General features: G+C 40.3%; 1 protein-coding gene across 1 annotated transcript in view; it reads right to left on the bottom strand.

Moving 5' to 3' along the window:
• The window catches only part of PGM2L1 (phosphoglucomutase 2 like 1), a 48,213-nt gene extending 31,921 nt beyond the window's left edge, over nt 1–16,292 (bottom strand). The window contains exons 1-4 of the mRNA XM_004708823.2: nt 15,918–16,292; nt 5,394–5,561; nt 2,181–2,287; nt 1,156–1,240 (exon numbers count right to left, since the gene is read on the bottom strand). Coding sequence (XP_004708880.1) covers nt 1,156–1,240; nt 2,181–2,287; nt 5,394–5,561; nt 15,918–16,028 — 471 coding nt within the window. The 5' untranslated portion in view covers nt 16,029–16,292. The remainder of the gene's footprint in view (nt 1–1,155; nt 1,241–2,180; nt 2,288–5,393; nt 5,562–15,917) is intronic.
• Between the last annotated feature and the right edge of the window lie 1,957 nt (nt 16,293–18,249).

Genomic DNA, 18,249 nt, shown 5'->3' with positions numbered 1-18,249 from the left:
TTTTTAAAAGAAAATAGTGTTCATGAATATTTAATTTCAATGTTGTAAATTACAATAGAGTAAATATTAATTTCCTCCCCATTGACTATATACATGGATAGTGAACAAAAGGATGCCTTTACTATTCTGACAAAATTCTTTAAAGGTTATCACAAGAATCTGTCGTGTTTCCTGCTACTATCGCTTGGCATGTTCTAGCCTGCACGTCATTTTTCAATCCTGCACGATCGGACTAGGTGAGAACTGGCTGTTGCTTCCATTCTTCATCAGGTTGTGTCTTAATTCATTACTTATTAATAATGTGTTTAAATTCCAGACACAGGTCTCCGTGGACGTACTTATTTCTAATTAATTGCACTAGTGTCTGAAGGCATGGCCTTAATAAGCAGTTCTCTGGTCCTGAGAATTCCTCTGTGATCTGCTTGATGAGATCTTGAATTCTGTGATCACTGGATTTTACATACACCCACATGCACAACAGACCAAGCCTATTAATAGGGTGCTCAACTCTTCTCTAACTCACTGTTGTTATCTGATAATTCCGTTTCTGAAGGAAAAGTACGAAAATATTTAACCATGACTGTGGACACGTCAACTTATTTAGCTCAAGCTCTTAGGAGAGTCAACAAATGCTTAACGAATAAAGAGAAATCCTGTCTTCCTTCCTTTGGTCCTTCATATTCACGAATATGATACTATAAGGACAACTGAGAAAAGAGTTCTGATTGATTTAAGGAAACTTTTCGAGAGCAGAAAACTGTATAACCAGTAGCACAACATAAGCCAAAACTAAACTCATTGCTGTGAGATCAGTGCTGACTCATAGCTACTCTATAGGACACCGTTTCCCAAACTTAGGTGGCCTACTGCCCCCTTTCAGAAAAGAAGTTACTCAGGGACCCCCTGGTGGTGAAAAACTTTTGTATTGTAGACCATAATCCAGGAGAAAGTAGAGGTATTTGCCTTTGCAGCCTCCCTGGAGTCAGTATTGCATATTTGGGGGAAAAACAAACTGCTATGGGATATAGTAGAACTGCCCTATAGGGGCTGTACATCTCTAAAGAAACAGACCGCTTCGAACCTCAGACCTTTTGTTCAGCAGTCAAGCACTTAACCACTGAGCCACCGGGGAGCCTTTGACACAACAATACTTACTACAAACGGTGTAGGAACATATCTTGAGAAAAGGTAAACTGGAACATCTTTAGCCAGTAAGACTGCAGCAGTGAGTTTGGCAAGCCTTAAAAAGAGAGAGAATTCATTAAGTTTTTAAAAACACAACCTTCCACCACAAAATAAATGCCTCACCTTACAATTATTCTGAATATATAATAGCCTGATACCATCAAGTCTTATAATACTGGTTATTTAAGCTTCCTGCTTAAAGATAGTAAGTATGAATAAATAGAAAATTTAAATAAAAAAAAAACACAGGTTAACAAAGAACAACTTTATAGCCTAACTCTTTTCCCTTCTTTCAATTTCTTTTCCTTCTTTCACTCTTGATGGCTCTTCTACTAAAAAATAAATTCCACAGGAATGAAATAAAACCACAATAAATACTCAACATGCATAATGCCTCCAGGGGTGGGGACATACACACACACACACACACACACACACACACACACCAAGTTACCTGTCAAGTCAGTTCTGACTCATAGCAACCCCGCGTGTCAAGAGTGGAACTGGGCTCCACAGGGTTTTCAAGGGCTGATTTCTTAGAAGTAGATCACCAGGCCTTTCTTCCAAGGTGCCTCTGGGTGGACTCAAAACTAACCTTTCAGTTTCCCGTATGCATGCTAACCAGTGGTACCACCTAGGGGCTCCATCTTCTGAAGATAGGACCCTGAAAACAGGCTATGTCATGACTATGTGTGTACGAACACACCCTAGAACTAATTAAATAGGATGATAAAGAGAGAGTACACACTACAAAATCACTCATGCCCAGTACAGTTTGCCTTTAAATACAAACTTTTTAAATATTTAAAATATAATTCATTCTACAGAATCTTATCTGAAAAATGCTGCCATTTGTCCATTTCGGCCCTAAAACACACACATTTCAATTTGACAGTTTCCTGTTTCAGAAATCTTGTTTCCGGGCAAAGTAATAATAATAAAAAATAATGTGTTATTCCAACCCAACTTAATCTTTGAAATAATTAACACTATACCTCTGGCTGCTGCAACTGCTAGTTACTTGCCCCCGAGTGTCAAACCCAACGACAAAGCCTCTCTGCTTGAAGTCTGAGAAACATCGCTCAAGGTATCTGTACATCCCCTGAAGCAGATAGATAAAGACATTAGTCCGGTCTAATGCTTGCACTTGAGAAGACTTAACATCTCTTATTTTCTGGTCTGGTGTGTAGCTTGACTCTTAGGGAAGGGATTTCTGCTTCTGGGCTCATGTTTATTAATGCGGGAACAACAGCGTTCAATGGACAAGTGCTTCATGGCAAACTTGTTTCCTTCCTGGCATTTCAGGCACATTTAGTATCACAGAAAGCTCCCATAAACAACCATCTAATCTAGTATCTAAAACATCACATGAAGATGGGGTGTGAGAGCCCACTGTGCTAAAAAGACTGTTAGTGACCAAACCCACGGCTATGGAGTCAATCCGACTGACTCACAGTGGCCCTATGGGACAGAGTAGGACCGCTTCCTAGGGCTGCAAATCTTTATGGGAGCAAGTAAGCCTCATATTTATTCCTCAGAGCAGCTGGTGGATTAGAACTGCTGCCCTTTTGGTGCAGTCCAGTGCATAACCCACGATGGCACCAAACCAAATACCAGGACTCCCTAAAGACTACTGAAAATGTCAGAAAAAAATTATTTCTTTCCTTCAAAGCTCTAGACCAGTGGTTCTCAACCTTTCTAATGCTGTGGCCCTTTAATACAGTTCCCCATGTTGTGGTGACCTCCAACCATTAAATTATTTTCGTTGCTACTTCATAACTGTTATGAATCAGGAAACCTCTTTGAAAGGGTTGTTCGACCCCCAAAGGGGTCGCGACCCACAGGTTGAGAACCGCTGCTCTAGACTCCAGAGCAAAGAATTTGACCATTTTAGCCTATTGCTAAATCATGAGGTGGAAGCTAGCCAAAAGATTTAACCTATTTGTGATGTAAACATTTAAATATCAAACCACATATATTTCTATGTCAGAATATTTCTTAACCCATTTGTAATTCTTTGGTTTTAAAAATTCCAGAGGGGGGTGGTCACTTCACGAACTAGGGAAGTTTGCAATAAAGGGTAACAAAAAATAGAATGAAGCATTTAACATTGGAAATTAAAAAAATATAGACAACTATTTAATTACCTACAGATGAATGGCTAACTTTAAGGAACATTTTTACCTAAAATAACACTTCATATTTTACAATCTTTTAAAAATTATTTTTAGATATGTTGTCATCGTTAAACCCTACAATAACCCTGAGAAGTAGAAAATACATCATTCATATTCCTTCTACCTGTCATCGTTTCTTTGAAAAAGAAGAGTCAGTTGAGACTAAAGCTTCACTTACTGACTTGCCTGAGGCTCTACAGTCAACAAAAAATGAGCTATACTGATTATCGTATGTAAGACCCGCATGCATGTGGCAGACGCTACATGTGTGTGTGGTGGCTCTAGTGACTTCTGACCCACGGATGGTCTTTCAACTATAATCAAATGAGCTTCCTTTCCAACTTATTCCCTGTGTGTGTGAGAGGGAGGGGTTAACATGACCAAACTATCCACTTTCACTAATTGATCCATTTCTAATTATGACACCATCCTAAGGCCTCCGAGAGAAAAACTCTGTATTTCTCTCTGGTACGAGACATTTTGTTTTCTTTTAACCCATCTTATCTCCTTAGAGGTAGAGTCTGAAGGATGGGGCTTAAGAATCATTTAATCTGGCTTTTCCAAGTCACACCATGGGATCCAAATTCATATCAAATGTTACACCGTTATATAAATGAATTTCCAATCACCTCCTCCATTTAATCATCATGTCAGATGAAAATTTATGAGAAAACCCAATACAAGTAGCCCTGATTTACGACATATTTGAGGTACAATGAACTGTTTTCTTATTGCATACAATGTTGTAGCATGTAATCTGCTGATGTTCTCATTCTCAGATGTTCACTCTTAGTTACTATTTATAATGTTTCCAAGCCCCAAAGACAAGTAAGAGATCACATTTATAAAAATTCTGATAATAGAAAGTAATAAGGGAGGGGGGGGGGGCGGAAAGTATTCAACTTAAAATCAGAACTAACCTACAACAGAGTCATTGGAATGGAGCCCTGACATGTAAGGTAGGGACTACCTGCATATGAGAAAAATATGTGAACATCTCTAGTGGAGGAATAAAATGGAGAAGAGAAATAAAGCAGCATTAGCTCTTAGCTTTATTATAGAACTCCCTCAGAACAAGGCTAAAGCTAATTTACTAGTTGACAGAATTTTGAGTCTAGTCCAGGACCACTTCTAGCACAGCCATAGGCTGCATACTGCCTGTTTGGGCAATGTTTGACCACAAAGCCTATTGTATTAAAATTTGAGGTACACAATGAATATTAATAGCAACGGATGCTAGCATGTGGCATGTATCAAAAGACTATTAAATTATTATTGTTACTGTATTATTATGCTTAAGATATTTTAGTGTATATGCAAGTGCTTCTTTAATGCTAGTATGCAGAGAATGGTACAATATATACCAAGAAAAACATTTGACTTGCTGTTGTTACACATGGACTGCCTATATATAATAAAGATGCTTGCATAATATTCAAATCATGTGACATCCTATTTCATGGATGTGGATGGTAATCAACACATGACCATATATGTGTGCTAAGTGCATTCCTGGTTTCAAAACTGTAGTACCTTCAAGTAGTGGGGAGAAGTAATTTATTTCAAGAATGAATTGAATAAAAATGTGGAAGAATGAAACTATCATACCACGCACTTTCTTAAAGAACTCTCAAATTGGACACACAAAGTCATATTAAAGGGGCATATTTGTAACTAAATTTTCCAAGAACTTTGGTTGACTTTTATCAACAGCCACACGGGGTATTTCCTCTTGTTTCTTTGTGCTACTTTGATATGTCCCTATCATTTCCTGGTTTTAAATGCAATGTAGCACTGTCACAAAAACTACCCAAACAACATGGAATCAGAAAGTTGGTCTGTGACCTTGAAGACGCACAGATGATTTCTATAAATATGCCTCAGGGAAGACCAATAGTACATTCTATACTTCATCTGGGTGTCCTCCTGGAATAAAGCTACCTTTTAAAGAAAGGTACTATCTAATTTATAAAGAAATGACGACAACTGGAGAATGAGAACAATTGCACAACAAACACTCTATAGCAATACCTGTGTCGACTGTATCACTGTAAGGTCATTAATATAGCAAAACCCTGCTCCCATGGCTGCACGAAGCCCTGCAGTCCCAAAGGCCATTCGACAACACAGACGATCGCGAAGCTCCTTGTTCCTCCCATCCCGTAACAGATTCTCAATCTGCTCTTTTGTTTTGGGATTCTGGAAATAGAAAAAAAAATGAAAACTTAATCGGGATCATAAGCAGAGTCCTTGTATTAAGTCTTTCTGTCGGGCCAGTATGCATCATGCATACATCACAAGGTTCTACATTCACTATAAATGCTACAGTGCTATTTGTTACTATTCATATGCATAATTAAAATAAGATCTGCCATTTACTGAGCCCCCAAAGAAGGCCAAATGTATTTATAGGTGATTTATCTGTCTCTAGTTGTCATATTTTTATAAAAGCCATACACTGACAAGTAGCCTGCATTGGTTAAGCACTTGGCTACTACCCCAAAGGTTGGTGGTTCAAATCTACCAGCAGCTCAAAACAAGATGCAAGTGTGCTCCTATAAAGATTTACAGCCTCGGAAACCCAGTGAGACAGTTCTACTCTGACCCAGAGGGTCACCGGGACTTGGAATCCACTCAATGTTAATAGATTAAGAAAATTATTTAAACGGTAAGGTTATTTTGCTTAAACTGTAGTATTATTCCAATGTCTAAGATGCTACCAGATTTGATAATGAGGTCAGAGAGAGAGATTTAATACTAGAAGATAGGTACAAGACTGGCAAAAATGTAAATCTTCAGTACTATAGAAGGTGCATGGCCCTGCCATATACTGTTGGTGAGACTGTAAGTTAGAACCGTCTTTTCAAGTAATTTGGCAGTACCTGGGCGATGTGTAAGTGCTCATGCCGATTGACCCACAGATTTCCCTGCTGACAACAAAATTTTCACATCAATGAGGAGACTCAGTCATGTAAGAATGTTCTTTTCTGTATCACTAGTATTCTTATCTCCATTTTATATATGAAGAAATTAAGGCTTAAAGAGGAAATTCAACAACACTGAGCTAGTCCTGGCGGTCTAGACAGGATATGAACCCTAGTTAGTCTGGTTCTAAAACCTATTACCTCGTTATCACAAACAATCAAAATAATTGTGTTGGGTGAATATGCTTCCAATAACAACTTAACTCCAGCCAAAAAAAGGAGGCCTGGTGGCACAGTCGTTAAACACTTGGCTGCTAACCCAAAGGTCTGCAGTTCTAACCCACCAGCCCCTCTGCAGGAGAAGCATGTGGGAGTTTGCTTCGTAAAGACCGCCTTGGAAACTCTACCTCTGGAGAACTTCTCGTATCCTATGGCGGCACTAGGAGTTGGAACCAACTCGGTGTCAATGAGTAAGGGTGTCACATCAACTCTCTTGCTATTAACTTTGTCCTTATAATTACGGTATGGTAAAGTTTTATAATATTTGGCAGAGAGGGGGTTAGCCCATTTATGTTATATAAGCATGCATCTATTTTACAAAACCACTTACTCTCATTGAAAAGTGTATTTGACATTTTCCTGTTGACCTGCATTTTGCTAACTATAGCTTCTTAAAAATCACATCGTGTATTACTTAGGGATGAATCAGGAGCACACACCTTTTCTAAAGTTCTATGTTAACTATGTACAGAGATGTCATACTTGGGTTTTTATTTGTTCACAGGTTTTCAGACATTGAAATAGTTCTAATTTTTTGTTTTTAACAAAGAGGTGTTTCAGATCCAGTGTTGTTTATTTGATCAAGTGGAAAACAGAACTATTTTTAACCAAACAGGAAATTCAAACAAAGCCCTAGAATTCCTTAGATAACTTGTTTACTTTGGAGAAAGAATGAAGGGAGGAGAGTGGGACCAGGGAAGTAGACATTGGAAATTAAGGCTATATAATTAGTTTATGTCTTTTAAAAGATTATTTGATTCCAAATTAACAATGTTATGGTGTAACACAACTAGAGCTGTTTGTCATTATCTTCTTAAATAGAGAAGAAAAACCAATCTGTTAAAAGGCTAATTGTTTCTTAATTTTCTTAAAAGGAATTCTAGAAGCATCCTAATGTGAGCCTTTGGCATCTTTACGACTGTAAGTCTCCAGCTATCCTCCACAATTCCAGTCATCTCATCCCAAATACACATTACAACGAGAACCAGTGATGGAAGCCATTTCTAGCTATACCTAACATAAAGGTCAGGAGGGACGAGATTAGATCCAAAGACCAAAGGAGTCCAGAATCTTTTGGGATTCCAAGTCTTCTGAAGTCTGTGAGCGCGTTAGCGCATCGGTTAACACATGAGCATAGCGACCTCAAGCCCGGGGGAGGACAACGTGACAAAAAGCATCTAGCACTGTCTCTGGCTTGTTAGCCCTCAAAACCCACTCATTTTCCTTCTTCCATCCTTCCGTCTCACAGTAATCCAACACACATGCTATCTTTTGAGTTAAACATCCCTTCATTGTTCTATTCAGTTTCACTTTCCATTTTATTATTGTTTCCTCCACTTTAAATTTTCTGCCCTGAAAACCCACTGCCAAGTCCATTCTCTCTCACAGTGAGCGGTGGGTGTTTACAGTAGAACTGTGTCCTACAGACTTTTCAAAGGCCGAATTTTGAAGATTGACCAAAAGTTGACCATCAGCTCTTTCTTCCATCTCCAACATTTCAGTTAGCTGTGGAGAACATTAACAGTTCGCACCACGCAGGGACTCTTCTGTCCCCAAATCCTGCATTTATTCCTGCCCGACTTATCCTTCAAGGGCCAGCTCAAATTCTACTTAAGAGAATTCCCGAGAAGGCCAGTTACTTTCTCTTTGAATGCCCATTGTTCACAAAAACTAGTGTCAGAGTTAACTACTTTTTTTAAGTATATTTGAAAGTTTGTTTTAATTATTAATTATAAAAGACATGAACACATTTCCCTTATTTTATTTTATTTTATTATTATTTTTTTTCACATTTCCCTTATTTTAAAGAAATACTAAAAGTATGTATACAACTACAGGTTACCTTTGACTATTAGATTCATTCCAGATTCTATAACTTGCTCATTTCAATGAGCACATCTTGGGGTTCCTTTCAGTACATGTAGATCTCTGCTACTGGTGTCAATTACACAAGACTGTTGCCCTGTTTATTTGACTAGTTCCCAAACCGAGAACATCTAGATTTACTCCAGTTTTTAGTTGCATGTATTTTTGGAGGAAACATGACATGAGAGCAGAAATAATGAAATATAAAATAAAACCACTACTTACATTAAAGAGATTTTGTAACAAAGTAGGTTCTGGTAAACTATAAGCTAAAATGTCCTTGTATCTGAGAGTGATAGTATTTTTCACTTACACCATAATATTCATACTCTCTGAGACATTAAACACGACCATTTTCAGAGTTGTGAGTTTTTTAAAATCATTTTATTGGGGGCTAAGCTAAGTATCATTAAGCTATTTGGGGTTTAAAGTCCTCCGCAGGGCTGGATACATTACCGAGCTCCATGCACTCCTTCCGTTCTTCTCCATCACCATTAATCACTCTGTTCCAACACCAGAGGGCAGTAGGCACAATACCGATTAGCAGTAATACAGACAGCACTGACTAGTGAAAAATACTCTTTAAGTAAAACTTGCACTAAATTACTAATCAACCTCTTCGTTTTACGAAATACAGTTCTAAAATATAGAAAAGACACATGAAGTAGGTAAAAATCAATGAAACAGGAACTTATGTTTTCCCTCTTCAAGAGCAGATAAATCTAATAACATAGATTATTCAAGGAGAGACCTTGAAAGTCTAAACCAGTAGAATAGCATAAGCTATAGAGGCCTGGTGGAGGTGTGGGTGAGGCATTGGGCTGTAAACTGCCAGGTCGGTGGTTCAAATCCATCAGTTACTCTATGAAGAAAGACTGTCTGCTCCTGTAAAGATTTACTCTTAGAAACCCTGTGCAGGTCACTGTGAGTTTGAGACTCTATGACAGTAGGTTTCTTTTTCTCTCTTTTAAAACACACAATATGTATATGTATACACACAAGGATATATATATTCTTGCTAATTCAATGTTTCTCACAAAGAAAATGTGGGAAAAGGAAGCAAATGAGGATAAATTCCTATTTATTAGTGTTTTGTGTTTATTTGTTTTACAAAACAAAAGAAGAGATTAGGAAAATCATTCCAAACCAAAGACACCAAATATACTCGAGTATATGCTGAGCTTTTCAGCACATTTTTGTGGCAATTTTTGTGGCAAAATTAGGTGCCTTGGCTGATATTTGGGTTGGCTTATACTTGAGTATATATAGTACATTCAAACAGGCTTGCTAATGGCCTTGGAGAAACTTGAATAAAACAAATGCCCTTTTTGAAAGTCAACATAAAGCATATAACACGCATAAGTAGCCAATTTATCTATTTTGAAAACAGGCAGGACTTTTCAAATAAAAATCTCTTCCCTTCCAAGTACATTTTTTAATATAAAAAGAGTAATAGAGCTTGAGTTGAAAATGAAATACATATACATTCCTTTGCCTCTCCTCTCCCTTCAGTAAAGTAAGACAAAATCCAAACATAGATAGAAAGGCCCGCGGGAGGGATCTGTGGTATTCAGGACAGAAGAGATTTCCACAAACTTCTGAGAAAAAGTAGGGCAAAACAAAGCAGAATACACCAAAGCCCCAAATAGGTCAACCGTGTCTATAGTTCAGCTCTCTAGTCAAAATTAAACCTTGTGCTTTGTCTTCAAGGTGAGCCTCAAAGTTGCGAATAGTGTAAGCACGACATTGAGAACATCAAAATGTGCACTACACCCCATTGAGGCCTCACACTAAGTTCCCTCCTCTCCAGGTCTACGTCCGTGAACGTGGTGTCACCTGAAAGGTGCTGAGATCGAGCAGACTGTTCTCGTTTCCTGAACATTGGGTTGTTCTATAGGTGAAAGTTGACATAGCAAATTCGTTTTCCATACAGTAGTCCATAGACAAATCGTTCTGTGGCATTGGCTGCAACCTCTGCAATGGGTCAGCATCCTCCCTGTTTCCTCTCTGAGCAGGTTTTCTCAAGCTCTCTCAATCAATTGTTCAACATCAAGCCCCATGACAGCTTGCTTCGTTTGTGAACCAAATGTATCCAGGTCATTTATTTCTAATTTTTTTACTGGAGTAGCTTGTTTTTTTTATGTTGTTATCAGTAATGATAGTACCATCTTTGCTACATCATTAATACCTTCTAGGTTTTAGAGGTTTATGGAAGGGAAGCTGCATTCTTTCCAGACATATGTAATGAAACTCTATGTGGATCTACTGCACTGTTGTCCTCTGGGATTTCTTCTCTTTGGACTCCTGGTTTAGTTCCTCCGTGCCTCAACTTCCTTCATATATCCTTTCTTTTTGTCATGTTTCTTTGGCTTTAACTTTTATACTTCCTATTACATTTCCGGGTGGCAGAATTCAATCATTTCTTAATGTCCAACACCACATTCTTGTTCTCTGCCTGAGCCCACTGTTGACGCCATGGGCTCAGGCATAGCAGTAACTGTATGGATGGTTCAGGACTGGATGTGTTTCCTGTCTGGTATGCATAGGGTCCCAATGGGTTGTAGTTGACTTCCTGGCACCTAACAACAACAATGATACATTTTGCTTACTTTTCTTTTTTCTCCCTAGCATCCTTTCTTGAAGGAAATCATTACTTTAAAATTTAATTAAAAATTTAAAGTTATATATTTATATATCTTTTTAATCTCAGCTTTTTGCTGCATCCATAACTTTATTAGGGGATTTCCCTTATTCCAATTGTTTAAAATAGTTTGATTCTTGCTCAGTCATTGATAGTCACAGATTTTTCTAGAAAGCTTGAATGAGTTTGCCAAATTTTTGTGTGTGTTTCTATATTTCAATGGTGCCCACAGATTTTTCTAGAAAGTTATGTTTTTATGCAGATAAGCATGTTTTCAGCTGGGTGTCCCCTTCAATGGAACAGCCACTTTGGATGGGAGTTCTATGTTTGCATGTTGGATTTATGGTCCTACAGGCTTTACTAACACTAATTGCATTACTTCAACTTCCAGAAAAATAACTAAAACAAATAGCAGAATTATCCAATTTAGGAGGGGCTAGATAGTAGTGCTAATGAACTCTTCTCCCACTTTTCAAAGCAGGTATTTGGTATCTAACATCTAAAGTTTTAAAATAAAACACAGAGGTAATAGCATATTACTTAGTATGCTATGATAATGACCAAGACAACCAAAGACAAATCATTAGACGTGACTTTCTACAAACTTTATAAAGAAAGTCACAGGCCAGCATGTAGAAAGATGTTAACTTGGGTGAAGGGGACGACCAACAAGATGGGCAAAACGTGATGGAAACAGAGCAAGGCACAGGAGGTTTGATGAGCCGCTGAATGTGAAACTGATTACCAGCTTGATAAATCTTCACCTAATTTATAATAAAAAGCTGTTCAAAAAACGGTTTTCTTTTTTTCCCCAAAAATGGTTTCCTATGGAACAAACCAAGAGTAAGAAGGGACAGGGTTCTATACAATGAAATTTGACTAGACCACTTCTGTAGAGGTGCTTTAAGGGTGTATGTTCTATCACACAATGATTCAAAAGAAAATCAACTCATCACTTACTTTTATCTGTGTTACACTTTAGTTAAAAAACAAAACAAAGCATTGTTAGGTACTCGAAAACTACAGAGATGTCGTTTCATCCACAGGCTTTTCGTAAGCCTATCCTATCTTTAACTTTGCATTCAGCTCTTTCTCAATATCAACATCCATCCTGAGACTGGACTGGCTACACTCACCATTCCTCAAAAGGCCATGGCCAAATCCTGCGACTACATTGTTGTCTAGTTATATGGGAAGTGCAGTACCGTTCCTTTGTTGCTGCTGCTTTAACTGGCTGACCAGCTCTCGTCCCACTCCACCCCTAATCTGCTGGTTCATCCACATTTGGCCAGTACTTATTATCTTGGATATAAAACTAATTTCAGAAGCTCAACTACACTGGATCAGGAAGATAGCTGTCATACCAAAGAGAGGCTGACTTCTGGGACACGACTTCCAAGGCAATAATATGATAGAATGCATGAGAGTATCAAAAGTAAGAACGAGGTAGGGCATGGGAGTCTTACTCAACCCTTCCTGTTGTTAGCTAGCTGTCTTTGACTTGGCTCTCAACCAGTGATGGTCCCATGAACAACGGATCTAAACACTCTTTGTCCTGTGCTACTGCCAATATTAGTTATGGATCAAACCACTGTGATCCACCAGGTTTTCACTGGCTGATTTTCGGAAGCAGACCACCAAGACTTTCTGCCTAGTCTGTTTAAGTCTGGAAGTGCTGCTGAAACCTATTAAGCATCATAGCAACACAGAAGTCTGCATGGTAGGCAGGTGGTAGTTACAAATTAAATGTATTGGCCATGAATCAAAGTTGGCTCTTTCACATGCAAGGTGAAAATTCTATAGTGAACATGTAATATAAAAAGGATGCTACATGCATGAACTCCTGAAGTAATTATTTTATATTTCTGCACTTTAAATTTCAGTACCCTGGCACTAGCTTATCTACAGTATCAGTATACTGTAGAAATACCTTGGCTTCCCAGTTAAAAGTACTCCCAATAAGAGGAAGGGATAATTTATTTTTATTATTAAAATTATTTAAATCTATTCTTATGTTAAAGGCACTTATTACTTGCTCTCTGGTCAGAACCATTATTTGGCAAATAACATACCCACATAAAAAATGAACACAGGCATATAATATGGATAATGTGCACAGGAAACTCTTGTAAGGAAGACATTCAGAAGTTAGCAAAAATGTTGGTTAATGTGTGCCATTTCTGTAGAAATTCAGTATTATATTTGTGGACCTCTGCTTTATTTCCCCGTCTAAAATTTTTTTGAAGGTATGATCCATATCTATTTCATTTTACTGTCTTCCACAGGTTCTCAGCCAGTGCCTTAGGAGGACCTTTTAATATAAAATCAGAATTTCTCTTTCCCTATTAAGGAAGATTCTCTTCTCATTCTTTTTATTTGCACCCCATCTTCTTATGAAGTCTTCCTTGACCATTTCTGCTGACAGAACACTCCTACTTCGGAATACCTGCTTATAGATTGCCTATAAATCATTCAATAGTCACCAATATTACCCTCATATTATCTTTTTAATGTATATATACATCTTATAGTCATTTTATATTTCAGTTTATATCCCAATACTATCTAGGCATGTCATTTTGTATTGATTAAAATTCTTTTCAACTAACCTTGTAGATATCAATCAGGAGACCCAGGAAAATATAGTCGAAACCCGCCCCTAAAGAGAACAAAAGACCTTATCTACAGCAGTGAAAAATAAACACCTACTGGGAAAGGGCCACAGGCTTTGGCATCCATGATAGCTCCTAGTGCATTAAATTGTGTTTGGGCTGTAGGTCTACATGCATCTTTGAATTTCATAAGCCTCCCTTTATACTTCAGGGAGACATAACCACAGCCATATTTATTTATTGACAAGGCCAATGAAAGCCGATGGCTTTAAACAAAATTAATCATTATTAAAGCACATAGACAAATTTCATTTGTAATTTAGTTAATTTTTCCAGCTGAGGAGTTTCATATATTCCCTTTGGAGTACAGACCATTTTACCCTCCGCTAAGCCATAGCTCTTATGTTTCCTCTTCCCTGGTGGATGAAAAGCAGGGAGCACTCATTGAATGGTCACTTCTTTTGTATCCTTCCACAACGAGGCAGGCATGTCATCAATATTAGCAAAAGGGCATCAGAGTTTTGTGCATTTTGAACACCTCTTTGATAATTAACAGGATGCCACAGATTTCACACCCTTGATTTTTTAAAATTAATTTTATCTAATGGTGAAATCCTACAATAAAGAAAGGAGTTAATTCTCTATTTCAGCACCTCAATCGGAATTGTTAAGGGTCCTGCTACTCAAACTGCTTTACTTGGAAGCTGATTCAGAGCAGAATCTTAGGCTTCCTGATTCAGAATCTGCATTTTTACAACCCCAGGTGAGAGCCCTTCAAGGTTTGAGAAGCACGGGTTTAAACACTAGAGCTTAGGTCCCCACATTTAGCTGTGCATTGGAAACACCTGGTGATCAGGTGAAACTATAGATCCCTGGGATCCTCCCCCTAGAGATTCTGATTTATTAGGTTGCAAGTGGAGCCCAGGGGATCTGTCAGTTTACTAGATCCCTAGGTGATTCCAATGACCAGCCAAGTCTGGGGACCTGGCTCTATAGAAAGATTTGGAGCACAACCAATTATAGGGCCTGGAATATTATCTGGTGCGCAAGAAATATTTTTGGTTGGTTGCATGAATGACAGAGTAAAAATACAATTTTTATAGAAAGGTAGCTCTTTAGGGAAAGAAAATTTTTCTTCTACATCCTGATTCTACTACTGAACTAATTTTTCAATTTGGCATTATTAATTCCATTTGAAATGTGTTGCCTTCTCTATTTCAACAAGCCCCTTTTATGCTTGTTTTGTCAAAGCAAAAGCTCGAATCATCTGTCTCTGTTGGACCTGCCAGGGTCCTCTTTTACAAGTGAGATAGCTGCATCTTAATTCTGGCTTTCTGAAATCCATCCCAAATGCCTGTAATAAGATGTAATCACCACTACGATTTGGGGAGGAGTGAGGAGAGGAGGTAAGGGGAAAAAGAATAGCATAGCAGGAGTATACTGCAAAACGGGATTCCTTTGAGTAGAATATTTCCAGGAAATAACCCAGGGCAAGGGAAATAAACACGAGGAAAAGAGCGCTTTTACCTTCCCAAGAATAGGTGGTCAGAGTAGAGAATACCAAAAAAAAAAAAAAAAGCCATGGAACCCCTTCCGACTCCTAGCAACCTAGAGGGCAGAGCAGAACTGCTCCATAAGGTTTCCAAAGCTGTACATTTTTAAGGAATTCCATCTTTCTCCTACTGTCGATTCAAACCGCCGATCTTTCAGCTAGCTGTCGAGTGCTTCAACTCTGCACCACCAGGGCACCTTACTCGGGAAATAGAGGGGGCGAAAAAGGACGACTAGAGGCTACCTAGCGACAGGAGGTGGAAGCTCATCAGCCCAGAGCCCAAGCGGATAGCGGTTAGAAAACAGAGGGCTGCCAAAAGTCACTCGCAGGTTTGCAGAAAAGGAAGAAGAAAGAGGAAAGGAAATAGCTGGTGAAGGGTTTGACTTACCCAGCTGATTTTTTAAAAGAAAGAGATTGACACGCACTTGACCGAGGGGACAAAGGGGTGGGAGGTTGCAATTTAGCGCACTGCCGAAGGAAGTGACTGCAGATGTCCCTGCCCAGCTCAGACGGTCCGATGGAGGCGCCCCAAGCAAAGGTGGGTGGCAACGCCCAGGTCTGCTGGCCCCCGCCCGAGCCATCTGCCCTGAAACCTGGGTGGGGCCGGGAAAGGGCGGGCGGGCAGTGCCTGGGAGGGTGTGCAGGACCAAGGGGAGGATGCTGGGTTGACCAAGTACCCACCTTATCCCAACGGAGCCACTGTCCGATGGCCGTGTCTAGCTGAGGGTCCCCGGTGCGGTGGTGGGTGGGGAGCAGGTTGGAGTTCAGGTCCCCCTCGTCATTTTCAGCCATGGCAGCCAGATTGGGGTGTGCTGCCCTGGGGAGGCTGCGAAGTCACCGAGTCGGCGACGGGGAGGTCTCCTGGGGTGCGCTCGCCAGGGTCTAGACGCCCCCTCCTCACTGAAGGGCACCGGAGACGACCGCCGGGGGTTTGCTCTCCCTCCAGCCGCAGCTTTAGGGCACGAGAGAGACGGATAAACACCCACCCGCTCCCCACTGGAGCAGCCCTGGGTGTCTGGACGAACCGACTGGGGCGGTCCGGCCGCGAGAGAACAACAGTCCCAGATGCCTGGGTCGGGGCCGGCGCCGGGGCCACACTCGCCGCCTCTGGCCCCGCCCTCCCCCCGTAGGCCCCGCCCCCAACGAGTTCAGCCCCGGGGAAAGCAGCACGAGCCCGCGAGCGCGCTCCCGCCGCCTCCGCAGTGGCGCGAGTTAACGATGCCACCGGGTGGTAGGGAGTTGAGGTACTGCGCATTTTTTAATTTGCCTGGCTCCAAGCATTTTATCCTTTGTAGTAAACCCACACGTGCCCACGAGTGTCCTTCCCTCCATCTGCCGAGACGACCCTTAGGAGCGTCCTCCGGCCCCTCCCCCCATCTCCAGCGCTTGCCCTGCGGGCCCAGGGAACGCGCACAGCTACTCCCCACCCCCTCCGCCTAGGGGCGGGGCAGTGAGGAGCGCCTGCATGGCCTCACGGGAGTTGTAGTTCTTTTTAATCCCCTCGGGGCCTAGAGAGACCGCCATAGAGACTACGACTCCCGGCATTCTCGCGCCCTCCCTTTCCTCAAAGGCAAAAGCGCTACCTCGAACCTGTTCCCGACGGGCATTCCTTGTCCCTGTTAAGTTGTGGAGCCCTGGGACTAAACGAAATTAATTGAATTAAGTTAAATTCAAGAAGGAGTGATAAGGTAACAACTGGTATCCATTCAGTGCTTTACGAATGGCGTTCTGTAGCTTCAACCGTCCTGTGAGGTAGGTGGGTGTGATCCTTTCTCCATTTTACACACAAAGACAAAAGTGACCCTTCGAAGTGGACAGACTTTCAAAGAGGCCAAGTTTGTTTATGATGGAGCCAGCTTCCCGACTTTGTTTCGCGCACTAGTGCTAGGAAAACAAGCTTACTGGAAAATGGACAAGGAAGCTGGTGAGGGGAAAAGATAGGTTGGCAGTTAGCCTTAACAATGTGCAAACCTTGTCAGAGACAGGCACAGGGAATGAATAGTGAGGAAGAAGAAATTGGTTTCCCAAACTGAAATACTTTAAGATTTTGCCTTATTTTAGACTCTTTGATGGATTGCCGGTTTTTCAAGTCATGCAACTTGAGGTCAGGGAGATGCTGAGAAGTATTTACGTGTGACAGACACCTGACTGCCCCTAAGTTTCTTGCAGTGCCTCTATGGTTTTATTCGACTATCTCACAGCTTTTTTATTTTTGCAAGACAGATGTAATGATACTTCTACCATGTCTACAGTAGCTTAATAAATGATGCTGGACATGCTTTGAGGTTCAGAGATAAGAGACATAAAATAACACAAAGTATTATTTTCCTTTAAAGTACAGTCGCCATAATAAAATCGAAACTACCAAAGTGTAAAATGATTTTGACTTCACTTCCTGAAAAATAACATGCTATCGCTGGGAGTTACCGTTTTTTGCTAGGAAGTTGGGTGTTTCTTTAATGGCGTCTTTATGGGAATCAGGTGTCCCGAAAAGAAATTCATCCTTCATTGTCATCATTGTTTTCATCCATGACAAACATCAATTGAGCATTTACTCGATACTGAGCATTATATTAGGAGCTGAGGTGATAAGAATTTACTGAAGAAAATGATCCTTTTCAAGAAATGCAATCTATCTAGGAAGACAAGGAATATACAAGAAAAGAGAGCCTATGATAAATAGCAAACACTTGCTGCAGGCAGCTGCTAAATAATTCAGAGGCTGGGTGGTCAATTAAAGCATTAAGAGAAGGAAGAACCAGACACTAGGCTTTTGGAAATAAATAAACAGAGGGAAGTTCCCCAAAATGTCACTGCAGTTGCGTGGTTTCCAACTCATAGCGACTCTACAGGACAGAGTAGAACTGTCCTTGCGGGTTTTTTTCTGAGGCTGTAAATCAGTGGTTCTCAACCTGTGGATAGTGACCCCTTTGGAGGGTTGGGGTTGTATGACCCTTTCACAGGGGTCACCTGATTCATAACAGTAGCAAAATGACAGTTATGAAGTAGCAAC

The sequence above is a fragment of the Echinops telfairi genome, unplaced genomic scaffold, assembly GCF_000313985.2.
Source record: "Echinops telfairi isolate 266 unplaced genomic scaffold, ASM31398v2 ScPeMD7_1713;HRSCAF=2227, whole genome shotgun sequence".
Taxonomy (NCBI): Eukaryota; Metazoa; Chordata; class Mammalia; order Afrosoricida; family Tenrecidae; genus Echinops; species Echinops telfairi.
Note: the sequence above shows the minus strand (reverse complement) of the source record. Positions and strands in the feature narration are given on the sequence as shown.